Genomic DNA, 27,780 nt, shown 5'->3' on the forward strand with positions numbered 1-27,780 from the left:
TCTCGTACATTTGTTGCCAATTTGTTGATTTACTGTTCCAAATATTGCTGCATGTTAAGTACTGGTTTACAAATGAAGCTACAGAGAGCGCTGTTTATATCGGTAGACAACTCGTCAGTACTGATCCTACTCGCGATTACCTCCAGACGAACACGGCCGTGTTTATCGGATACGATCTTATCTTCGAAAAACTGTCGTAAGTTAGATATTTTTCCAAATGAAGATCTGTCTTCAGTTCATTATTTATGTATGTGGTGTCATTTTAACCTAGAAAAGAATTTCCAAAATCTGCTGCATCCACTTTTCACTTCACGTTGACTGATGTTAAAATGCCGCCACTGGCTCATGTCATAAAGTCTTGTTATTGTGAACAGATATTTCAAAGAATAGTAATTTTTCATTTCGATATTGCATTCGTTTGTGTTAATGTCTGAAGAATTCATGACAACCTTGGATATCCATCTAGTAATAAATAGGAAAATACGATATCTGTACAATGAACAATAACATAAGTACAAACTAACTTTATTGATACAATCCACGAAAAAGAAATTTGGTGGTTGCGCTTAATTTTCACCCGGACAATGCTAAGATATTTAAAGTGAAAGTTTCAATATCAGATCAGAAACCAGGAAAAACAAAAGGCGAGCGGAGCTGGTAATATCGTACGATGAAAAAAGGGGTTAATTCGGTGTAAATGTTCAATTTACTTTTATGTATCCAAAGGAGGCGGGAGACCACTGTCACCCGAAACACTTATGTAGCATTACATCCGTTAATCTTGGCTGCTAATTGACACTGTCTGCATGAAGGTCAGTTGCCAACTAACGAGAATTGGTAACAAGTCTGTATGACACGTTCATAAATCGAGTGATAAGTTGGAAGGATAGATTGCAATTTCTGTCCTTAGCCATTCAATAATGAATGATTTCATATGTTAGAACACACACAATCATCTAAATCTGTTTAAATAGTTATTTCTAGCGCTAGCATTTTTTATGCAAACGTAAAATACTTAAACTTGTCTGTTTGAGATATTCGAAGAGGACTTCGAAACGACAGGGTAAATATGAACTTTCTCATTATGGAAAGTAGTTTAAGTATGATTCCAGTAAATGAAAGTCCACGTACTATGTAGAATAAGAGCACTCTTTGACAATACCCCAGTTACATGTACTGCGTTCTCTCACGGTCCTACACACATCGATCAAATATCAGAAAAGTCCCTCTTTAATTTTAAAAGACACTCGTTGATAACAATGAGTCTACAACAACGTGCTGCTTTTGACCTGTTTATATGATCTCTCATAAATATTTGAGTGGTGAATATTCAATGTACAATAATAGCTCGCGAGAATTGATGCGGGGTGTTTTCTCGCGTTTCTTCTACAGTTGCTTTCAAGACGAAAAATCATTTACTTGATTACGTTGGCTTTTTCGCGATATTGAACGTTGTCAGGCGAGTCAATGTAAATATGGACGAAACCAATCAAGAAGGCAACGCATCGCACACCTTGTAGTACATGAAGCGTTGTCGCCTCATTCCTCCCTAGATTTAATCAAACTACATTCCTCTTTCGTCGTTTGTTGACGGTATGTGGGTATTACATAGCAACAATTCATATTCAGGACAAGACGGACCAATTCCAATCACGGGGTAAATGTAGACACTGGTTATGTCGGGACATACTTACTGTTTTTCTTGAATTATTACCTGTAAGTAATAGTGCGCTGATACCGGATAAACACACCCACAGTATCTGTCTGAAATTAGGGAATATGCGAGGAAGTCGCATTATGACGAAGACGAGCAGAGACTAAAAGACATTGACAGTGAAACGTGAGCGAGAGATTTGGGTTCGAGACTTATTACGAATCGCAGCATTGAAGGAACCTTACCGATAATGATGTACGGCGGAAAAGACGTCAGAAGGAAAAAATAGGCCAGCAATTACGCAGAAGATTGGAAAGAGCCCCTGCGGGTAAAGATTCAATCACACGCGAATGTCGGTGCCTTGGGAACAGTCTTTCACAAGTTGCTTACGTGAAGAAAGGCACAAGCGAGCATATCTCTGGCAAACGTCATGTTGAAATGTATTCTGAAGTTTAATAAGAAACATAAAATTTCTTGCTTGTCTCAGACATCGGCGTCGTGTTTCACGGCAAGCGTGCAGAGCTCGCAGTTCCTCGGTGACTTTGACTACAACAGTTTTATTTCTATTCGTGAAATCCACAATTATAGGTGCACAAAGCTCCGTGCAAATTCCCCGTGCTTTACAGTCGGAGCCCGAGTTATTTACTTGTAATCTGATGAAGTTCCCGTCGAAGATTTTCTTCCGCAGACATCTTTTATTTGTTTGATCACGGGGCGAAGCTCTGTAAACCAATCCCTAGAATGGTTTTTATGTGGGAGTACGTAGTTACCTTTAAAGCTACCAATCTGAGAAATGTAACAATAAGACGTAAAGCCTCTATCCGTAAACAACTAATGCTAGACAATCCCCATCTAACCATGTAAGAAAATTATGAATAAATTTGTTTTGATATTCCGCGTCTTGTTTCTGGAATGTATGAAAATCGAATCAAGTAACATGAGGTATGGGAATCGCGTCTTCTCCGGTGAAGCATGATAAAAGATACCGTTGTATTGAATTTGTAACAGACGAAGAAGGTTCTTATTTATCTGTAGGTGCGCGCAACTTCTCTACGTGAGAAAATCTTTCAATAATTTATCGAATTTCGCATTTCTTCTATTGTTCACATATGAAGATTCGGTGCGAGAGCCAGCTCTCCGATATCAAAGTCTGCATGTGCAAAGGTAGGAGTTATAATCACTTTGATACTGACAAACGAAAAAATCATCTTCACCACATTGAAGAATCGAAATGGTAAATTCTCGTCCAACCAGATCAAAGAACTTCCAAACAACGTCCGTCGTTTCCATGACATCTTTCAATTTTCCCCCAATGAGCACAGTAAAGTCATCCCATCGGCTCGGACTAATGCAACTAGGCAAAGAGCATATATTACTTCACTCTGTTCTGTTTAGTTTCATCAAACTGCGCGTCTATCTATTTAGTTGTTACTTGTTACCTGTGCACAGCAATATAAACAAGCATTTGTACCTGTTTTATCATCGCACAAGCAGTTCTTTTTATTAATGTATAGCTCTCTTAAAAAGATAGATATCAAATATTCACTGCATAGAATTTCAACATACTCGGTACTAGCGTGTGTACTTATCCCACACAAACAAGTCTCTCGACCTTGCTACGGTTTCTGATGGAAATGACAGAAGTGTTTTAAACCGAATATTCTTGGCTAGACGTAACAAATGTCTTTGTGTTACAAATTTAATTGAACATTTGAACGGTATGAATTGACTCTGAAGCGTCATCTCGGTATTTAAAAGTTTTCGATGGACTTTTTCTCAAAGTTGACGTGCATCTCATCGCTAGATGAGCCCCTTCTCTGGAAATACTCGTATTTTTACGAGTTCTCGGGTTGAAACTCCTTCAATCAAAATTCTCTGTGTAGGTTCTTGTGCGAACGTGATGCGACAACAAACTGTATTGATTTGAAAGTCGCGTTACTAAAGACAATTTGTCAAAGTAAATATTTGATGAGTAGAATCTGTAAAATCAGCTGTGCAAGTAACTAGGAGAAAATAATTAGATTTCTACGCTTCGAACGTCATGTGACGCTGCTTGAGATGATTTCGCGGTTGTTCGGATATGTATATAGTTTAGATCTGAAAGATCGTTATACTTTGAATTCCTATCGGGGAAGTACGATTTTTGTATTGATCAAAGAACTTTGCCACTCAACTCCTGCTTCGAGATCTAATAACCTCTTTTGTCAAGACTTTATACACGAACTGTTTTTGACTGACATAAGAGTATGGAGCGCTTGAGAAATCCCAGTTAACCGGGCATATCACACAGTCCCAACACGTATTCACGTTAGAAAATAACGGTTGTCGATTGATAGGTACCGGTAGAGATCTGACGGCAACGGCTCATTTGCGCCTGTCCAGACCAGTCAATTTTAGTCCGATTTCCTGGTTACAGAATTGCTTGGTAATTTGCTGTGCTGATCTTCTTTGCCATATATCGTGGTTGATGATGCGAATAGTTTGTTCTATAAGTTAATCAATCATATCGGGACACAGGGTAAACAGGCGGTATGGTCTCATTCCACACTTTCGTCGCGTATTGAATGATGAGAAAATCGAATGTCGTCGCTATTGAGTTTGACTCCTTAGAAGAAATAGGTCTTACGCGTGGATCGCGTCTCAGTGTCAATGTTCGGTTGGTTATCGCCAGTCTAGAGTAGAACTTCATTTTTCATTTCTATCCGTAATTATGTAATTTTTATCTCTTTGGCCATTAATCGGCCTTTTGGGCGTATATCAGATTGTCGTATGTTTCCATCTTGTCGATACAAGGACTAAAGACAAACCTTCTTTGTGTCTAAGACGTTGTATGTGCAATACAGACTGCGACATTTTCGTCAATTTCTGTCCGAAATGTGCGCAGCTGAAGGATGGTGTACAACCGTTCTTTTATTACTCTTCCGAGACCGATAATTGTTCAGTGTAAGACCATAATAGGTCCTAGCTTCGTTAAGGTTTGCTGCGTTGGCGAATGTTTTCTTTTCTCCACGGAAATAACGTGGTTATTACGAGGAGGTAGGAAGCCGAGAAAATATATTCGTCTCCAGACACGGACTGACACGACCACTGTCACCTGCCATTGGCATGTTGGGAAATTATATGCAGTCTTTCAGCCTTATACACAAGTGCGGTACATAAAGTTACAGTTTCGAAGGATGGCTAGGTATATAACCTAGAGCATAAAAATGTATGCAATCTATCTAACCTGAACGAGTGGATCATTTCAATTAGTCTAATGTTTGTAGCAATAAGTGATTAATTAGTGACTGGCTTAAGTTATCTATATACTTGCTGCATCAAGATCTACACCATTTCATCGATGATGCGATAAGAACTTCGATTGTAGCAGAAGGCGATTTGAACCGACAGACGGGAAACCTATATGATAAAATACAGCAACATCTCCAAACCTTACATTTCGCTTTTAACCGGCGCATATATAGATAATATTTCATAGTATCCTGAAAACTTTGCATCCTCTTCCTAATCGATGACATAATTGATCTTTGTCGAAGTTAACTTTAACTTCAGGATGTTTCAGGCGCTAGTCATGCCATTCGCGGTTCAATTAAGACCCCATAGATCAGTGGTAACTCAATAACTCTCCAGTGTCTTCAGGGATATAACCGTATAGCGGAGTATAACATTCCAACAACTCAATCATGTTTCTCATTTATCCCTGGATACCGAATTTGAGTTGATCAACGCGTGTTTCAGAAACTGTTGCTTCCCACGAGTTGATGGCTAATTGTACCCAACAGGACCGTTTGGATCTTTTAGTCATTCTTCGCTCAGTATATATGTATATATATATCGAGGAATCGAAACTAAATGCTGGTTATGAAAATCTCCTATTTTGAAGCATGGACAACGGGTAACTTTGGAGATAACATCGAGGCGTTATTTCCAAAATAAAAAGGAAAATTCTCGATCACAACTCTCAACAAGAAATTCGCTTTCCACACTGAAACTATGATAAACTATGTTCAAATATTGATATTCTGCCACGAGTTATAGATTGCCACATTAAATATATCTGTATTCTCTAAATAGCAGCGATTTCTGGCCCTTCGGCAATGTAACAACGTCTGCAGAAATAGTATATTAGATTTAATAATTTATGACAACAGTATTTCGAACAATTTATTTCCTCGATTGAATGTGAACTGATGCGTGCGCGGAGAACTGTATCGGGCGAATTCTCTGAATCGTTTGGTTCAATGAACCTCGTAGAAATCTATGATATGTGATTAGTTTAGTAAAATTAATGCAGGAAATCTACTGCTAATCACACACGTATTACTGTGATAAAATGTTTCCATGGTTACATACATGGGAACGAAATCAAAACTAAAATCAGCCTTGAAAAGATCATAGATTTGTACTTATTTGTGATGGCGACGACGAACGAGAAAAGTTTGCTATGTGACCCTGAAATACCCATCTTACTTGGAAATAGAATAGCCTATGGAAATATCAAAGATATGCTGCGAAATAGTGAATTACGCGATGTCGGATTGAATCTGAATCTGAGACAGAATCTGAATGATATTATAGTTGAAACTGGCGGTACCAAGTGACTTAGTATGACACATTAATGGGTTATTATCTGTAATTCCCAAAACGCGCTATATGATCTAGTCAGGTGAAACACTAACAACTGCGGGAGAGATCCATCATCAGCGTGGACTTTCCGTTCTTAAACAAACCTGACCGATTTGTGTGTTACGAATCTTAGTTTATCTTGAAATTCTTGCGTAAGTCTGAGGTCGACAGTGTAACACGTCTAAGCCATTCTTATGGGAATTTCTCGAGTCACAGGTAATCATGCATACAGATGATTCTTTTCCACGAGGGAGCTCATCTTCACGGAAATATCGCGATTAAACTTCCGCCCAACACTATTTCACGGATACGACGGAAAAACACGCCGGACGGATAATTAGATTCTTAATTCGATATTTAGAAATTAAAAGATGCTCCTAAACCAATTCGCTTGGCGTATTAAGAGATTTTGTCGAAGGAAAGGAAGAATGTCACAGCTATCCTGTTAATTAGAAACATCATCGAAACGCTATCGGCAACTCTTCAGGGACTCACTGAACACCCAGCGATGAGGAATCTCTTTTTGTCGGAATTAATTATAAATTTACCGACGTGACCTTATTCAGAACTTTTCGGTACCCGGGGAATAGATATATTTGCGAGGGAACCTTGATGAAATTGGCTGTCATTTTTCTTTTTCCTCTTGTGATTTGGATTGAATATTTCATTAGAATACAACATGAATTTACGCACTACACACACATTATCATCAGCATTAAAACCCTGAATACTGAATAGTGTAGAACAAAGGTGACATTCAATACTAGTCAACGTTTACACATTTGAAAAAGGTATAGGCAGATGAGAAATGAATGATATTCATGATTGTTAATTCTCTTTACGCGTAAGAGATGAGTTTGTATAGATAATGGTGTCAGTCCCGTGTTGGGAATACGATCAATATGTCTCATTCTCTTTCAAATTTGGCTCAGTGTCCGCAGAATAACCGAACTGTACCACGATGCACCGAAGGGCGTTTCAAATAACTGTCGGTGGTAATTTCAGTTATTCGATTATTGTGAACAGAGACGAATGGTATCATACGTTTGGATATAGGGAATGAATTCATTCACATTACTGCGATGGTCGTGAACGCGTTCACCGACTTCGAATGTTGGGTTGATTCAGCTTCGTGATCTGTTTCAGTATTCTTCATTATTTCGACAGTTACTTCGTGGTATTTCAGCCCCGTAGACACGATGCAAAATGAACTGCGCATCTTAATTGATTCGATTCCTTATTGCCGCCAACGGCAAGTTTAAACTAATTAATTCGATGCGTCGACATCAAAAACTAATCGATGTCAAGATCCACCTAGCACAGGAAGTCACTTGGACGCGAGGTACCAACTGATTGGATTGGCGATCGTGTCATCAACGAAATGGACTCAATTTAGTCATTTATACATCGCATATAGATATGTTTTTTTTATGAACTAATTCACGTCCCGGGTCGACAGCAGATATACAGGGCATCGGTGAAGTAATTTCGTTTGCTTTTATTGAATCTATATCCCGGAAGTTACTCAGAGAATTCAATTCGCAAAGCCATTTTTATAATTGGACTGCTTGGGTGGAAATTGGGACAGGAATCTAGTCGAATGCTTTTTATCCAATATTCCATGAAATGTCCGCCCGTATTTGACGCACCCGTATCTCACACTGGTGTCCTATAATATCCCTATTTATCGTTTTATTCCTCATACGAAGCTTAGAGTAACCGATTATTTATGAAAATAGCGTTTCATATATCATATAAAAAGGTCAAGTCTCTTGCTTCCGACGAACGTCATACATTATGCATATACTATGGACAGGAGCCTTAGTCTCCTCGGGGCTGCGGTACATGATTTATAGTCGTATGGTATAAATTATTAAGTGCTTGCAAACACTGAAAATTTCAATTTAAAAGCGCTCCCCATGTGATATATTAGCTTCAAATAGCTGTAACGACATTGAAATGAAATCGATTGGATGAATTCGTGAACCGACGTTTCTAATTGAATTCCAAATGAATTAAGCGAATTAGAATGGTCGATTAGAATAATGATACATATTGAAAATTTCTCAATCAATCCATTATAAAATGTTGCATGAATAGAGTCAAATAGTCCAAATATAGGCAGCGAATATTGCATATCGATGGTCAATCACGTAATCCCGATACCTAATCCTAACTTTAGAAGTGTTTAATTTCACTTATCACAAATCCAGCTCTTATCCTGTATAACCTTGGGAGCCCGATGACCTGGCCATCTCAAAAATCTTGATCAATGATACATAATTGCGTTAACGGATATTCCCGAAGAGACCTGTCATAGTCCTTAACCTAACGTCCCATCTCAGCCCACTGATTCCATACAGTTTAGTAATCTTATAAAGTTGATGATTTAACATACTTCAATCGCGTAGATACATCTCGCATATCTTGTAACATGCAACTTCCCCGATCTCAACATGCATGAACGCAAATTAGCGCTGCTCTCCTTCTATTTTTAAGTGAACGCCTATCGACGATTTGTTCATTACGTAACTTGTAATGCTAAAGTCATCGCGGCAAGTCTCCGTCGTCTTCGAGAGCAAAATAAATCTCAAAAACAAATAGAAACAAATGACACCCACGCAGCAAAACGTCATTGCACACGTAACTGATCGTAAAGAATTCGAAAAAATAGCCGTCATTATTTACACTGCGAACTGTGCATATTCCCGCGTTTAGTTTAACCGTTATCGACGTATAAATTAGTCTATACGTCCACGGTTCAACACTGGCCCTTGGGTGTCGATGTTTAATCATGCTAGCCCTAATGGTCACTTACCCACTTTTGTTAGTATCCACAAGCTTCGCATCTCCAGCTACAACCATTTTCAATCTATACGAAGCAAGGCTGACTGCAAACCTTTGTTTCAGTTCGATAAAAATAGAAAGAAAATACATGTTGCTTCTGAAGTTTACGCTCAGATGTGCTGTATTATCCATATATGTGGGAATTCATCTTAAAAAAGAAAAACTAGAACAAATTCTACTTGTTTGCTACAAAGAATTATGTAAAGAAGTGTCTGCAACTCTGGCGCAATGGGTCATTTACAAAATTCTGATTTGTTAACGAAACAAGATTTTTCGATTCTATTTAAACCTTAATATTTTCGTTATCAAGATTTCTCAATATCCATTCTGTTACAAAGGTTAAAGCGCTGAGAAATTGAGGTGTTGATTATCAGCAGCCTATAGTTACTTGGTAATTAACGTTCCAAGATATATCGTGAATATATTTGACCGGGTAGGCCAAGAGTTTAAGTTGGTAATTATCAGACGATACAATAGAGGAAGGAGTTTAAAGGTATTTCAGAGAGAAAATTCATTCTAAATCATTATCCTTAAGTATGAACAAAACCATTCCATGTGGTAGCGCTTTAACGATCAAATCACCGATATCGCTTTTCATAAACTCCGAGTTAGCGATCTCCTAACTTATCGATCTAAAATCGTAATCATTTTTGAGGTCGCAGTAACTTTGATCAACTGCGTGATCGTTTATAGATCGATGTCAAATTACGAGGCGGGCGGTTTTTATGACTTTCATAAATCTTCAAAAATCTAGATAGGATTTAGCTACCGAAATGTTTTACTAGTTTCATTGGACGTTGTTTAGTGAGCCGAATACATTTTCTACATCCCGATGGTTCATTATCTCTGACAAAATGTCCCGTTTAAAGGTTTTAACGTTCAATTCAGTTCCATTCTAGAATGTTTTTACAAGTAGTGTTGTAAATTTCCGATCGTCGCATCGAAAATTCGTTTCGCGCACATTAATTAATTGGATATAGTTTATGATTTGGAAATTATTTTCAGACGGAGCAGAAACCTACGAAGTGAAAATCCCAGCGCCGTGACACTGCATTCATCATATCGTAACGTAAATCAAAAATCGTAAATGTCGGAGAAAAAACCTTTGGGTATTCATGCTCTTACATAAGACGATCCTTAGCTAATGGATTTTAGATAATGGCGGTTAATTTATCGGCAACAGATCAAGTCGGATAAAGAGAATATTCCGAATATGCAAATAATCCATTTTTTCTGCTGTCTGAAGACGTGCGTACTTCACCATAAATCTATAGATAAGAAATATTGTCTGGATTCTAAATCAGCAATCGTCCCAAATGGCCGAGGACGATGATCTAGTTCTATTTTTAGTGCAAATTACGAACTGCGAGATTCGAAACAATATTTTGATCGCCGATGAAAGTTGCAAGAGTAAACATCACTTTTGATTGGAAGCTGTTTTGATTTTTTTACCACGACCTGCGGAGGCTAATCGGGAATATCAGATCACAATATCGAAAGTACTTTCATCCGCCAGTTTCCGGCATTATTCACTATAGATTGGAATCAACTGGAAATGTTCCTCGTGACACGATCAGCAATATAACGAATGATCTTTCTAAATAAAGTCTATACAAACATCGATATTCGATATTGATTATTGGACTTTAACAAGCATAAATATAAAATAATCGGTTTATTCATTGATTGACTCTAGACGAGACAGAACGAGTAGGCCTAAGGATATACTGGCATCGCGTATGCATCCACGTCAAGTGACTGAATACTTTCAATTTGATGTTTTATGATACTGAGTGACAGCGGTCTCCGACCATGGAACATACTCAATACCAGTGAATTCCAAAACTACTAAACGCCAAGACGCTCGCTTCTATGGTCCCATATTTGCACTGATAACCATTTCAGTCACGCTTCATTAGACAGAGCGCTTATCGGTAGCTATTTTTATCCACCCGATTCCGAAGTAAATTGTTCTTAATCTATACTCGATATCTACAGTGTAACTGGTGAGGCGAGGATGCACCGTCGATCATTACTTGGATATCGTCTGCGATAGATAGCCAGGGACAATCTCGACAAGTCAACCATTAAATAGCATTTCATGACATCATCGCTGATGAGGTAAAACAGGGTGTATTAATGCGCGTAATGGCGGCTAATTCCATTGACCTCGTGACCTTATCATCTTCAACGTTGACATTGGACCGATTCAAGGTGAAGGCCGCCTACTGGGAAATGGCTAAGTTATTGGTTGCTCACCTCGAATGCGATGTTCAGTTGATAGCGATATCGACTCCGATGATTCATGATTCGGTTGAAATCTTTTTTTTTATCGAGATATGAATCTTCTAGTAGGGTATTCGGGTTACATATCAGCCATCCCCTTCAATCCGTGGTCTTAATGTTCGTGGGAGCATTCGATGAATTTTTCATGTGCAGTACTTTTGGTCGTTAGCGGTTGGATATCGACGAACGTCAAAGAGGATTGTCTGAATTGTCGGCAATTCGTCATCTAATCTTCAAAGCAATTAAAATATCGTGACGGATCTATCAGTATTAAAAGGTCAAACTACTACCCTCATAAATTCCTACATATCAATCAATCTCTGAATAGTCTAAAACTCCGACACGCCGACGTGGATGCCCTTTCCCTTCGGGACATCATTAACTAATTTTTCTTTAGAAAAACGATCTATACCCATCAGATGATAGCGCGACAGTTGATAGATCGATTTACAAATCATCAACTCTTGCTAAATAGATAGTATTTTTATGACTGTCGATTCGGTTTTTTCAGCTGTCAGCCTAGTCGCTTATCTTCGGTAACGATTGTGATCTGGCGCGTTTTCAATCATTCTCAACGAATTCAAACCTTTCATTATACAACCGAATCAGCAGCAATCGTTACAACAAATCGCTAAAGATTTAACTCGATTCGTAGAATGGTCCATTCTACCTCGTTCTACCTCATTCCGCCTTCGAATCGATTTTGATTTAATGCCTCAATCCACGCCTACTGTACGACATTCGCAGAAGTTAATGATACATTTCTTCATCGGTTGATGGAATTTTATTAAATTATTTAGAAAATTGTATATAAACTGAAAGCTTTTACGGATATCAATACGTGAATACCGTCACTCTAAATGATACTATTGATGATGTTTCCGAATTGCTTTATCAAACCTCTCCCCCTCTCTCTCCCCATCTCTCTCTCTCTCTCTCTTTCCTCCCCCTCTCTCCCTCTGTTGAGAGTGCGTGCAGGGATCTCATCTCGATTCATCTAAATCCGCCGTTTATTTTCCATCAATTTCACCATGAAATTCTAAACGATACCGCGGCACCGAGTGCACGGAAATGAAAGACTCTGGGCCCCGCAAATTGGTAATGATTTTACAAGAAGAAAGGCAAACAAAATCATCTCGAAACCTTGATAATGATCGACCATTAAGTTGTGGCAACGAATAAGTTCGGTTAGCGAATAAAGCTTGAGCACAAATTCGGTAAAATATGACTAATCGATAGAACTAACGTTTACGAGTTTAAAGATGGCATCTTTGTTACCGCGGGGGTTTTATGCGCTGAAAATGGCCTCAATAGTCTTCACGTGGTGTCATCAGAATTTCAGCTATAAAGACATAAAATAACGTTAATACGACTGTGCAACTGATGGCTCGGTGTTCATTTTACGTCAACACTAGCTCGCCAGGTTCCTGTCAGACGTTAATCATTTCATATGCCCCATTTGCAATCTACACCACGGAGATTTTCGTCGACGTGAATGCGCGTATTTCCCCTCACAAAAAGAACCCGTTTGGAATATAGAATTCCCCGCTGCTCGCCATCATCTGATATGTCAGTAATGTACAGCAAAATGACGTGTGTTGCTTATTGCCACCATGAATATTGTCAGGTTTCTCCAAACACCTTTTTTGCCTTTGGGACATCAAATGGGTTGATTTCAGAGAAAACACGAGATTCGGTTTGAAGAAAATATTTTTACAAGCGCCGTACGACTTGTTTCGTTTCCCAGTAGCGTGAATTTCTAAGGTTTTAGTGTTGAGATTATGCGCTGGTAAGAACAGCGATACTTCAGATTCTTCAACCGTGAAATTCTACACACAAGCCCACCAGCATCGTGTACGATTATACACGAGAGAATAGAAAATCGGCCGGCAGGAGGAAGCATATTGATATCTCTAAAATAAAATAAAAACAACCTATCAACGAAACGCAAAGCGAGCGTATATTGTTGAAATATTATCACCACAGCAACGGATTAGGTTTTTGCTTTATGTGCCTATCGGCTGTCTTTATTCTTATCTTTTCAGTACGCTGGTTAATTCTGAATGTAAATATGAAAATTGCATGCGGCATTTGACATACGATGTCTGGCATAAGTCACCATATTCATTAAATTATCTATTGTCTTAATCCTGAAAGCTGGCTGTATTAACGAAAATAATTGTAACGCCACATTTTTACATTGTCATAGCCTAAAAGAACTTTTGGTTATATCTCATGAGGAGCCTAACCAAAAAACCTAACTCTTCCGTGCTGTGAACAGTTGGTCCTTTCCTGGGGGATGCTTCAGAGTTCTTAGATATACTTATTACTGGATAAGTTAAAATGATTAACGCTGTACAAGAACGATTTCCAGAGTCACTCGACACTCAGTTACTAACTATCCCAAGTTGTCACTGTCAACAGTTTGAAGTGCTTTTTGACATCATTTATCCATTCCGCTTGTCACCATTTTATAGATTAAGTGCCGAGTTATTGAGAGAACTACTTCAAAAAGGATCATCTAACAACGGGTTTCCAAATATATACCAGTACAAGCAAATAGAATAACAGATTAGCATGTGAAGCGTCACGATCGAGTATTATCCATTCTAATGATCGCTAGTTCGCTCCATTCACACACCGCCCCAACATGGATGCAAACTTTACCGTCGAAGTCACGGAGAGGAGGACTAGTAAATTACCGAATCATGACACTGAATTCGGTTTATCTTATTACCAGTGGATAGTATGTAAAGCAAAATTGATTTAATTCAATTACACCGACACAAAGATAGTTTGAACTATTGCCCACTGGGAATTAGTTAATCACCATCATTGATGAAGCTTCAAACTAATGACAACTTATTAATAACTGGGTTTACAACTTTCGAATTAACAGTTGTTAACATCAACCGCCATCAACTTAAAACCTCGGATCCTGTTTTACGAAATCATGAATACAATACCTCAATATTCCACTGATTTTCAGGTTAATAGCATCATCTATATGACATAAACATTAAGTACACTGCTTGCAATTACCTTTGTATTTTATCAATGCAGCATGCATTATGATACACGATTGTTAGTCTATGTCAAAATATTACTTGTTACGCCAGCGACTCCATATAGTTTTCGTCAAGGGAATGTAACGTTTTTCGAATGATATCATAATAGTTTTTTATCAAAATTGATGTTCCCGCTGTTTCTCTTACTACATTTTGCGTTGGAATTATTTAGTAAATTAATTACACGCTTGTGCTGCTGGTCCTGTGATGGATGGGACTCGTTAGGATTGCTACACAGTTATCAAACCCCATAGCTTAAACGTTATGCACCTGAACATTCAACGAAACGATTCAACACAATTTCTCCATAACTACAGTTGATACAGGATAGATATTGAGATTATAAAGAAATATTATTTCAATGTTTATCTAGTGCGGTAAATATGCTTTTCCTTGGGGGGTTAAGCATTACAGATACTCAACGATGATTCATTATCAATTTTTGCTTTGCTGCCACGCTATCCATCAAGACTCTCAAACCTACGTAGTTCATTGTCCATAATCGTTTAGATAACACTTGGCGGATAGTTATCATTCCGAGCGGCCTTTCTTAATTACCTCTCGTAGAAACGTTTCGGAATATTTCCTGTCCGGTAAAACCCAGCTCACACTGCTACACTATATCTTAATACAGTACAGCTGTTTTGTTGTTGGATTTAATTCAGTTAACTTTTAACTTTTAAGATTTAACTAATTCTGGAGTGTGGGCTACTGGAGTGTCAGTAATTGCTCATTGTTCTATTATTAATAACTGCAGCGCTTTAGGCCTTGCGCTAACGCCACGACTGTGAGCGACATCAGTCGTTTGCATGCTGTCGATTTTCAGTGTTTTGTCGATAGTAACACCATCGTCGGTTTGTAACTGTTCTCTTCACCTTCGCAATCGAGCTGTTCGCGTAACTGCAACTGTGAATACTATATTTCTGGATACAGTCATCACCAGTCTCCGTAATAAACACTGGATTAGCAGTTAGACACAGCAGGTGGGTAAAGTTACTAAATATTCTAATAAAAACACCGAATTCCTCGTAAAAGTTTTCATAAATTGTGGGTTAACATTCGTGATTTTTTTGATTGACTGAAAACGATCTCATTTCGACATCAATTCAAGCCACCAGTTGGAAATATGTGGTTCCTAACAATCTACTTACTATTGACATTGAAAGAGGGAATTTTCGGTCTTATTCGTATGATTGATTGATTTGATTTGGTGTCATTTACAAACTCACCACACCTGCCGGGAACGAAACAGGGGTTTAATGAACCCAATAGTTGAATAAACTGTGGTTAACTGCATTACATATGTATATTGAAAAATGATAGCCACATATACATATTGCATCACACTTAGAATCTGGTAATTGGAAATCGTTCCCACGTTAATTCAGTTTATTAACGATGTGAACATTTTGTAATACATGTTAAGTTGTCCGTCGAGTTGGAGATTCCTTCTATCCGTCAGACGCCAAAGTCACAATCAACAAAATCTTCTATTTTTACGCGAGATATATAATTAATGAATTATAATTATTTCTTTGCTAAATGAATCAGACGGAACAGAATCGAATCAAAATTATTCCTTTGATTTGTTCGATCTATATGGAATATTGTTGATCATTATTGCGGAAAAGCACGAAGTGGCGCTGTGTTTGTGACGTAGTGCTACGTCACTGCAGAAGTACCGCAATGGCAACTAAAGGAAAGTAATTTTGTTTTGGCCTGTGGATTTGTTTTTTTGCCAAATGTCAATTCAATCCATTTACCACAATCTGTTTTTTTCTGTGACGTTTTAATTTTCTTTTCCGTCGAATCCGCTGATTAGATTCCCAACATGTGTGTAATGTACAGTATACAAAAACTAATTTTCTCTTTACGACTCATGGCTAAAGCGTACATATATTAGACCCCTTGACAGCGCAGAATCTCTCATCTCGTTAGTTTGAAATATCCCACGTTCTCTGGACTATATATCCTTATCTAGTAATTGGGAAATTTTGTCCATTAACTTTTTACTACTCGTTTGAAGTATATAAGAGGATTGACAATCATGTATAAAACCATTTTGAAATTTCCGTTAACACCGAACGACAACAACGCTGAACGCGATCGTGGAGCAATGCGGAAAATGTATATACAGTTTAATGTATTCGATGACGATGGAGGTATTGATTTTTTCTAAATGAATCATATACCGATAATCAAATCTAAAGTTTGTTAAATTGATAGTGTTTCGGGTGAGCTGCAGCACCTGATGGTTGCAGTGATTAAGACAGTTCGTTACAGTTTCCTCCAGTTCATTACAAGACGTCTCCGTTCTATTCGATATTCGATACTCGACTTTCGAAAATGGGATTAGTTTATCGATTTTCCATTTTAGTTAAACCTGAATCCCGGAGACGGTAATTCCCTGCAGTCCTTTTCGATCGTCGAATGCGAACGCGGCCTCTGATCGACAAAGGAATAAATAAAGAAAAACCGTCAATTGTATCAACGCTGACCGCTGTCATATTACAAATGGAACTGTCAGACGCGTATATTGAATGGCGGCATTGGCAATAGCGGTTGATTAGCATTTCCAGTGAACGTCACATTGTTGTAAGGAGATAATGTTATTTCCGATTGACGAACGATAAAATAGCACAGTACAACGTTAAGGGTACCTGATATCTGATTGCCAGACTTCTCAACGATTGGTTTTACGGGAAACTCTTGCACTGCCACTCGGGGGAATATCCCGTCGGACACGAGCACTCATCATCCGACTGAAGTGAGATTGAAGACGTTCGGCTCGTTCTTCAATCTCACAGTCTTCGTAAAAATGAAAACATTTAGTAATCCGTGGCTGGAAAATGAGCCACCTCGATTGAAATAGAGATATCATAAGAAATGAAAAAAAACTTGATCTATCATTCTAACATCTTGAAAGGTGGAAGTTCTCTTTTAACTCATGATTCTATCGATGTTCTACCATGTTAATCCGCGTGAACTGTTTCGTTCACACGCAATGAAAATATGCTCCTGGTAGGCCTATTGATCTACGTATTTAAAATCGGGCAGAATTCTCTTCCACTTCAATCTCAGGTAGAACGAACCTACAAGTGCAGAAGGTTGCCATGATGATGTCTCGAAAATCTGGACAATTTCACGGTACGACCGGAGAGGAGAATACAAATACACTCATTACTGCTCTATTTACATAAAGTAGGGGTAACATGAGAAAGGCAGAGCAAGGCCACATATTCAATTATATAGCATCACCTACATACACTCCATCCTTGTCGGAGACATTCTTACGTAAGACTAAAGGTGTTTAAATCGCGAATAGAAAAAAAATCCAATTTTTTCTTCGGTCGTATAAAGATTAGAGACAAGTGGTCGTAAATTCGTGGTCACGATAATACGTAATTTAAGCACGGTCTGCACCTTTTAACCTGTGCAATTTAGCGGCAGTAAAAGATTCGCCGGTAATCGTAGCTGACTGGTATCGGACAAACCAGGTATTAAATGCGAGGATAATTGTCGGGAAACGACTGCGCATATTGAAACCGAAAATGCACAGCCACCGACAAATACCGTTTCTTCGCAAGCTTCTCATTCAATACGCTGTTACATTGGCTTTACCCATTAGCGTGTGTATAACTCAACCGTGTACCTTGCATCGTGTTTCACCTGTGAAGGCAAGCGAAGAAAAAGTCCTACTGATATTATCTTTCTAAACAGAATCTTTGATGCTTTAAGCTATACTTCATAGCAGGTGATGTTTTTCGATCGCAAATGATTTAGTTAGCAATCATTCTAAAATGCACATTATGTACGTTAAAACAGTCGATGAGAAAGGATTCGTCTAAGTTTGTCCGTTATTAGTATGATCTCAATTTTCTCATAACTCACACCATGGCCATTAGATTCCTATCAAGAACACATCTTCAAAATAGTGTTGTTTTGTGTCTTGTGCGAACAAAGTATAAAGAAATGGGGGAACATCCTTTATATACGTATTATCAAGCATCTTGAATATCATTTTATCGTGAAGCAACTTTTGCCATTACGAATTTCGGATGATAACTGTTATCTCGTCAAAGCATTCACACGAGACTCTGGGTGCCCCAGCTGATATGCCAAATCAGATAACGAGAATGGAGATAATTCAATAGTTAATATACGTATGCAGCTGGACGCATCGTGGAATCCTTTGGGAACTTATGACATAAACAATATTTTCCGCATTACGTACTTGCAGTTCTCATATATTCATCAAGGTTATACGTGGAGCAAAGTGGTGGATATATATTATTGATATCCGAAACATCTCTTCTTAATCCAAATCTCCTTTAAATACCGTCTACAGATGAGTAGCGCCAGCCTAATGGTGCATCGATGCAATTGATACGTCTAGATGCAAGAGACTAAGTGAAAGGTTCGCGAGTATTTTGCCGTCGACTGTAATAGCATTAGAATCTCAACGGCGTCGCGTCAACACTCCTATATTTTCTGGGAATAACAATGATGCGAAATGTTTTCTATAATACAAAAATCCAACGACGGTGCATAAAAGAAAACATGACATTCCTGATGGATTCTTCGTGTTACGAGTCGCTCTGGCGGCCGATTTGAGCAGTTGCAACCGAAGTAGAGTCTAGTTGCCGTAGCAACCACCTGTTGTTTTTCTGTCTCCGTTTTTAGTCAAAACGTCTCTTATCAAAACCGTCGGATTCTCTTGAGAAACTTAACTTCCTAATATAGTTGAAATTCAGTTTAAAAGTCCACTAACGCTACGAAAGCTATTTTTGTAGGGGATCATTTAGGATAGTATGTGGTTTACCGAATGTTGATGATGACAATGTCGATGTTGACAATGACATTTCATGTCCAAAACTTAACGACTACCTTTTTAAACGACACTTTCTGGTAGAAAAAGGTAACGTGTAAAGATATCTATGAAATGAATAATCATCGTACGACGAAAGTTCTAAGGGCTATAGTGGTAGCACGTTCAACTATCAAATTGTGAAATCTTTCTTGTATGTCGGCTGGTGTGACGTCATTCGACATTTGAAGCGACCAGCAGACGATGAAGAGCCATACCATCAATTTTTCGGTCAATTAGTAGTAGCCCTAGTCGTGATGATCATCGAATGAAAGCAATACACGGAGAGATGATTAGACAAATAGAGTCCAACGAGATCGATCATCATATTTCTTCTTGATCTTCAATAAATATTGGAAGACTAAGCGACCTTGGTATTTACATGTTGGTTGGGGAACTTTTTCAGGAGAATAATGATTCTGCAATATCAGTACTCCTCGCGTGTGTCTATCTCGTTATTCACGCTCCAACAAGGAAGTTATGAATGCAAATGCAAGCTGTGCAAGTTTCGAAACTAACTGTATGTCTACATTTATGTATTGATGTTGGGACGACAGCTGGACTGACACACAATAAGCTTGCCACGCTATTTGTGATGTCGCAAATTTATACCGTTTTTATAGAACAAAAGTGGATTAACACGCGTATATGAGTTGATGTACCGCATCACTAGCATTGTACACAATACAGATTCATAGAATGTGACTATTTCGACAGATTTTCATACGTTAAAAATAGACACAGCTTTTTCACCGAGTGAGGAGTAATTAGAACAACGAATTTTCTAATTCTAGTTGTGAAGATGTGGCGTTGAAATGGATATCTACAGCAAGAGCAACTGAAGGTAAATAAACAAGAAATCATTTTTTGTGTATGAAATCAGCTGAATTCAGCCAGCAACTTAAGTTTTAAATCATTGAAATACATCAAAGTATAGATAGATTCATACGATGATCCATTGATTTGGAAAATTATATGTGTTAGTACATAGCGGCGTTCAAGCTCGCGAAAAGTCCGTTCTAAATTAGTCCGTCTCATTTTAGAACGGACCAAGGAAGACGATCCAGGTCTGTTCTAAATTTCATACCGTAGCATTGATTTCGTTCGTTCGAAAGTGGTTCATTCAAAGTACGGGCCAAATTGGAACGGACTTCGTAGCGATAGTGCAGTGAACGCTGCTATCACTTCCTGCTTTGTACAATTTGCTCCAAAACTAATTCAACAAGTGATTAGAATTTAATCAGCTGATTTAACTTCTGGATTGCAAATATGAATAGGCCGTCAATGGAGCATCGTCCTGTCTCTTTACACAAACTGTATTTGTATTCAGTTTACCTCGTGTGTTTGTGTGTATGTATTTATGTATGAACATTCTCACAGTGTAGGCAAATTGCTGAGAGAAATATAAGGCAAAAATGTGCAGAATCTTATACTGTTAAAGAATACCTGTTACTGTGTTGTTTGGAAAACAGTTGTTATTGTTCATCTACGTTTTTACGATTACACAAATCTACACAGTAAAGTACAATCATACTCTCTCACGGTACTTCAAAATAACTTCATAACGTGAGGCGTCTACGTCTACAACCATTGATACGGGACGGATGCCAGATATCAGACTTTTTGAGAATTATCATATCATATATCGTATCCACGTGCTTTAAGATGTAGATATTGCGTGTAATAACATCGTCAGTAAGGTACGTAACTATCACGTCGATGGTCTGAAAAATTCTTTGAAACAATATCAAACAACTTTGCAATTTAAAACGTATACTCGATTCTTGATAGCTTCACCTGCGTTAGTACACGGTATAATTATGTCGGCTATTTTTGTCCCATAGCAGGTGAAACAGCCATCTATATTTTATCATCTCTCGACAAAATTCGCTAGACCAGATGTTTCTTGGACGTTTTATGTCTTGTTTATCGTTATTGTATTATACACAGGACCACGTGTAGTAATGCCGAGGAATTGTTTTCTTACTTTGTTGGACTAAAATTTCTAAACATAAACCTCACCAAAAAGAAGGAAATAGTAAAGTATTTCTCTCAAACTTTGATTTCGTAATTACGTTTTTATTTTTATAACAACAAAAAAGCAGTTTGGCCATGCTGGCCGGTGCATAACTAACCGTTATCTATTTCACCGTTATCTCTGAATATACGGTGACGTCTTTCACTGACATGTGACTGAACTAGCCTGATGTTTCATATTTTGAAAAATATGGAACTTCAAATATCAACTTAGCAACGGAACATTAAGCATTTCAAAACAATTATGTACATTATATCAGAACCCTCTGAGCGTTGATGCATTCGATATTGCCATGGAGAAGCTTGAAGAAAATTATTGGTTTGGTGACGACCATTGCCTATTAACTATGCAAAAATCTTCCCGACGCACATTCCAGACTATTTTTAAGTTTATAGCCTCACAGATAATTACATTTTTATCGGATAAATTTCGTAAACGGTGAAATAATCGATCAAAAGACTGTCAATGATGAATCTGAAATTTAATTTCCCACAAGCGCTTTTAAATTGTGGCATATAGACTAAATTAATTATTCGACGATGTGTACACAACGCATCTGTCTCATGGGCAAATCGAATCTATTGGATCCCGAGTGATCCGGCATTATCATTACCATCACACGGACGATCAACTTTGGGGATAGGTCCGATTTTCATTGAATTGCTCACATTTCATATCCATTTGTCATTTGCGTGAATGGTATAGAAATATGAGCGTGCTGTATCAGTAAACAGCGAAAGCGCCGTATTAAAAACAGATGCCGCACGAAAACAAATTTTTTTGGGGGAAATATTGACCAAATCGAATCTATAGTCGATTATGTAAGGCTGTGACGGTGGTAACATATGGACGTACTGTTCTCGCCTGCACGAAACGTGATGTAATTTAATCCAACTTTCTTCGAACCGTTTGTACGAGTCTCGTGGGTTTTAGAAAAAAAAACCTGCAGAGACAGCAATTATCCGGCGAGGTGAGCTATTTTTGCTTGGAAAGTCAGTTAATATGCATTGTGTATATAATGTGTACCCTGTGGGTGTCGTCAACATGTTCATCATTGATTCCGCCATTACATTACATTTCCGTTAATTTACTCCGTCATTGTCAACAGCGTTTAATGAACACCATCAACAACAACACTATAACTCTCATCAGGAGTAATGTATATGAACAATTCGTCCATTAGTTTAGGTACGATGTATCATCGGTTTTCCTGTTCTACTCCGCTTACAGCTTGTCCTTGCGCGGAAACTTTGTCAAATTGTGAAAGGTATATCTCAAAAAGCAAGGTTCTGCCAATTTTCGTGTTTTGCGCACTTCATATGGATTTACTGGATGCTGCATGGTTTTTGTTACTGCTACCGATAAAATGAAAATGCGCGGTACATTGCCGATCTATCCTCGTGGGAACATAACAGTTTTATAACATCGCAAGACGGAATTATCTTTTCGTCTACCGTTGAGTAATTATTCGGGACAAAATAGCACAACGGTACAGTAGAACATTAATTGAAAACAACCGTCGCCTTCTCAAGCAGATGAGATACGTATTTTTCAAGTTGCCAGATCCAGCATAGAGAGGTTCTCTTAAAAAGCAATATGTACCAGAACGACTACGTGGAATAACGATGTATTGTACATTTTTGCAAGCCATAATTTTTTTTTGAAATAGGGGAATTGCGGCTCTTATTATTGATTTGAATTGATTTGGTGCCCCTTACAAAGTCATCACACATCGAGATTTGAAAATGAATGGTTCAAGGTCTAATACTGTCCGTTAACCCTGAATTATACTTATTGCAAATACTCAAATCGGATACAATGAAATTAAGTGAAACCTTTATTTATTGCACCTATACATCTATACATTTTCTTATCGTTTTCAAAGATTCAGTAATTCTTTGCGTGTTCTTTCTTCTGAAGATTCGATACAAATGAATATAACTGATATTTGAAAGAACGATATCGCGATAAACAAGACGTTTCGCGAATTAGATTTGTTTGCTGTTGTGGGTGATATTTTCCATATGAAAGATGGATATTTTCTGTGAATGAACCTCTCAAGACGATGTTTACTGGCAACCGCTATCATTCAATATCCAGAAGTTTCCTGGCGATACTAGCATACACGACGATATATACATATATCGTCCAATTTACGTGTTCGTTGGATGTTGGTTCGTTGTCGTCATACCAATTAGGCATTAGTCGCTGTGAGAATGTGTCTGGGATTATATATTCTTGTCTCATCGTCAGTGTAAATGGCTCTAACGAATGACAAATCAACTGTATGTGTCCCGGCATACATCGTCCATTAACGCCATGCTGCTATAGTACTCGACGGTTTCTTGTCAACAAGACACGAGGGAGCTCTATCGAATCTCAATCCCCGCCAGATTAATGAGGAACGTCCCGCAACAGAATCGCCAATCGCAGAGTTTTGAAATCATAAGGAGACGCGGCAGTTGAATCAAAAACAACGCAGACGACTGGCTTACGATGTCTGAATACGGTTTATTATAATTTATGTATTTCATATACGTTTACACTTCGTACGTAGTTTGTATAGGTTTTTGTGTATTTCCCACTAATGTGTGAACAAAATAAAAAGCAAATTATAGCCTCCGGTATCACGTGCTAAGAATGCCTGTAATGAATGTCCGTAACGTAATACGTGACCATTGACAAACTCATTATGAGTCGCTTTCGAACTATGTTTTTACAGGGGGCCGAAAATGCGATGTAGAGACACGTATTTATGTGAATGTGATCGTCTCCGGTCTTATTAGAAGGATATAAAAAATCACAATCCATGCTCTGATGAAGTGAAGGATATTGGCAATAAAGAAGTTGGAAAATAAACGCTGTTTATTTGATGGATTTCTGTCGTGCGGATCGATCGTTAACCCGCTGGTATTTCGGCCTCATTACACGCTGATTGACTAGACAAATAGCCCTATCATCATTGCCCTCAGCGTACGAGCGCAAAAACCTTATATTTACTTGTTTCGTCCTTTCATCCGTCTTTCATCTCTTTACGTTTCATGTTTCTAGTTATTTCAGCTTCTTTTCTGCCAGTTCGCCTCGCTTCCTCGTTGATATACTACAAGAAATCTCCATAAGATGCAGTGTTCATGGAATATTTCCGATATCTTTTCAGATAGAGACATAAATAATAACTGGAGATCATATAACGGAACAGTTGCGAAGGGTAGGTATGATTGTACTGATAAAGGAATCCAGGCACCCTGTACCCTTAAGGGAGTATCTTTATTACTCGCATTAGAACAGAGAATTATGAATTATGTAAGAGCTATTTATCTACACGAAATAGCATTTAAGTATATTGTGCAGAAACACGTATTGCAGTCAACTAATGCTTTCTATCGTTGCAGATATCAACGGAAGAATATGGGGAACAGCAACAGCAATAAAAAGCTTCCACAGGAGGACTTGAATTTCCTGATGACTAACACGCAATTCACCAAAAAACAGATTAAGAAATGGTACAAGGGTTTCATAGTGAGTAGACTTTCGTATATCCGAGAGAATCAGCTGACTTAACCTCTACCTAGGCATCAATGTTATTAATAATGCTCTTTGGTATCTTTTCTTGCAGAAAGATTGTCCGTGTGGACAGCTTAGCCGGAAGAAGTTTATCGAAGTTTACTCTGGATTCTTTCCGGATGGCAATGCCGAAGAGTTCTGTACACACGTATTCCGAACGTTCGACAAGGATAACAGCGGAAAGATCGACTTCAATGAATTCCTACTAGCTATAAACATTACATCGTCTGGCAAACCAGAGGAGAAACTCAACTGGGCATTCCAAATGTACGACATTGACGGCAATGGTTCAATCGAACGCAGTGAGATGGAGGAGATTATCAAAGTACGTAAACTCACCATGAACTCAAAATCATTCCTAAGTACCTCCACCAATTAACAATATACTCCTGTATTGTATCTGATAATCATTTAATATTTCAAATAAGAAAACTAACTGAAAGTACGCCAATATATACAATTGTAATAATATAATTGTAAATGACGTAGCACACTAAAATCCTTTAGATAACGGATAGTAGTTATGTTAGCAATGTGTAAAGAATCTTTGTTTGTAACCGTTTTTTGAATACTTGAATGTTTGAATTTTTAAAGGCAATCTACATGATGATTGGAACCGTTATATCAGCTGAAGAAATGTCTCCGCAGAAACGAACGAATGAGATCTTTGATAAAATGGACAAGAATAAAGATGGCGTGCTAACGAAAGAGGAATTCGTAAACGGATGTTTAGCGGACAAGCAGCTCTATTCTATCTTACTGGCAGATGAAGCTCCCGAGGAGGTCGGAGAAGAATGAACAACATTTCTTGGAAAGAAACAAAAACTAATTAATAATGTGATCTCTTCGTATTATATCCGGATTATGAGAAATGTTTATTATGATATAACTATTTCATAAATCGTGTATTTCTTGATACAGAATATAGAATAGAGTGAGAACGTCCGGTATTATTATTGATGGAATTATACATGGATTTTGACGGCTGTTGTTCAACATTCGTTATAATATCGAACTGGTTAATACAGTGATAATCCATTGTATACTGTTTTCTAGACGACGCCAGCTGGTTATTGATAATTCAGTGATTCGTTTATGATATCCTCGTTTCTCGTGAACTATATCGCTAACTATTGCTATTGAAGCGAATGATCGTAGTTGACCACTTATCTACTGAAATTCTGCTTGCATTAAATAAGCTAATCGGCAACTGATAGTAAATGTTACATTAATGATTATTGCGTCGATTATTGAGTTTGCTCTTATCAAAATCCGATGGCATATAGGTTTATCAATTCTTCCCTGAATAGTTGTTGCACGGGCACAAAATTTGCGTTGTTATCCGGTGATGATATCGACTGATAGTTGTTGAACCGCTGGTACACTGCAACTAGAAATTAGTCAATCATTTATTAATATATCCATTTTGGTCTATATTGCGGTTGTATACTGCCTCAACACAAATGTATTCCATAGATTTCCAAAGCTGTAACGCCGATGATTGCGAGCTCTGTATGTTGTTTAAGGCCACAAAAAGAAACTTCGTCATAATTTGTTACAATTGTCACGATTAAGAAATATTTCTTCAAATATTTTTCGATGCTAAGAGGTTTTAGAGAAACAGCAATATAGCCGTAAACCGAGGTGAAATCAATGGACAATTTGAACTGTGAATTACTTTCGTTCTGTTGCTTTTTAAGAATCATTGCGTTCAAAGACTATTTTGATAATCAAATTGTTTGTATCTTGATTGAATTAAAGAACAAATTCACGTGTTATTTCAACGAACGAAGATATTAATTTGACAAAGGGACCACCTGCAACGTATGAAAATCATCTGTGTAAGTGTGCGGATTAAAATGTGCACACGTCAATTAAAGCTTTTTGAATAACTGTAAATAGAGCCCCGTAAACTTCGCTGTGTGTTTCACAGTGTATATATTCGGATTTAATGCGAGAGCTTTTGTAAATGGTTCTCTCTGGAACATTATAATTGCTTGCTTCTAGATATCCATTATATGTGTAAATTAATGCATGATGATCGCAAATTATCCAAGCTTCATTTTTTGAGTAGTTCAGCACTCACGAAAGCTTCACAAATCTTTCTTACAAACCAAAATGCTCGCTCACCGCCTCAAGAAGAAAAGTCATTCCTCGCATGGGTAAAACTATCAAAGTCTGGACATGAGAAAAATCGCAATTGTAACTTACGGCGGACGAGGGATCGCCCAAATCTTATATCTAATATTTCTAAATCAATTTGTAGTTTTTCGAATATGTCCTGTGTTCATTGAACTAGAATGGAAATAGAACACGGTGCCTTTCTTGTTTCAAATAAAGATGTTGCTTTGTATTTCGTGATTTGTAACTGTTAAACATGTCTTTTGTAATCGACGTTGAAAACCTAAAATTGTTATGAATTTCCAATGCGTTTGGCACTTTGTCAATCTGTGTTGTAGTTTATACATCTGCTAATACTTAGAACTTTTCTTACCAGAAAAGACGAGTTGAAAAGAACATATCTTAGTCATTGGAAAAGCTATTTGAAATTTTTAACACTTTTCACAACCAAATGTTCTAGCTCCAAATCAAAGAAACGACCGTTAGATTTTCGCTTATGGAACGGTAGGTGACTTGTACGTCATGGGCATTGTATCATTCAACCTTCTAAATCTTGGTAATTCGCAGGCATGGTTGTGATCCTTTTTATTTTATGTACGCCAGAAAAAAAAATGTATATGGTATTTAAGCGTTACGTTTTATCAGCGTCTTGTCCAAATAAAATTACTATTCCATATTAAATAATCCGTTCGTTTTTGTCAATCTTTGG

The 27,780-nt window shown here is 37.8% G+C and overlaps 1 protein-coding gene across 4 annotated transcripts; it reads left to right on the plus strand.

Annotated features, from left to right (window-relative positions):
• The first annotated feature begins 102 nt into the window (after window positions 1–102).
• Window positions 103–27,721, plus strand: LOC141900302 (neurocalcin homolog). Of its 4 annotated transcripts, XM_074787128.1 has the most exons (7): window positions 148–196; window positions 10,133–10,236; window positions 20,143–20,192; window positions 24,544–24,594; window positions 24,779–24,905; window positions 25,003–25,275; window positions 25,545–27,721. In XM_074787128.1, the coding sequence occupies exons 5-7, from the start codon at window positions 24,795–24,797 to the stop codon at window positions 25,746–25,748; spliced, it is 588 nt and encodes a 195-aa protein (XP_074643229.1). In that variant the 5' UTR covers window positions 148–196; window positions 10,133–10,236; window positions 20,143–20,192; window positions 24,544–24,594; window positions 24,779–24,794; the 3' UTR covers window positions 25,749–27,721. The 4 variants fall into 4 exon arrangements, with proteins under 4 accessions (XP_074643226.1, XP_074643229.1, XP_074643227.1 ...); XM_074787125.1 differs by lacking the exon at window positions 10,133–10,236 and having other exon boundaries at window positions 103–196; XM_074787126.1 differs by lacking the exons at window positions 148–196; window positions 10,133–10,236 and adding an exon at window positions 15,329–15,464.
• Window positions 27,722–27,780: the final 59 nt, after the last annotated feature.

Source organism: Tubulanus polymorphus, chromosome 2 (genome assembly GCF_964204645.1).
Source record: "Tubulanus polymorphus chromosome 2, tnTubPoly1.2, whole genome shotgun sequence".
Classification (NCBI taxonomy): Eukaryota; Metazoa; Nemertea; class Palaeonemertea; order Tubulaniformes; family Tubulanidae; genus Tubulanus; species Tubulanus polymorphus.

Excerpts from the sequence above, each read along its gene's own strand:
- LOC141900302 (XM_074787125.1), top strand. The coding sequence starts at position 24,795 with ATGGGGAACAGCAACAGCAATAAAAAGCTTCCACAGGAGGACTTGAAT. Across the intron at positions 24,906-25,002 it reads AATGGTACAAGGGTTTCATA|AAAGATTGTCCGTGTGGACA; the intron begins GTGAGTAGACTT and ends CTTTTCTTGCAG. Across the intron at positions 25,276-25,544 it reads AGATGGAGGAGATTATCAAA|GCAATCTACATGATGATTGG; the intron begins GTACGTAAACTC and ends GAATTTTTAAAG.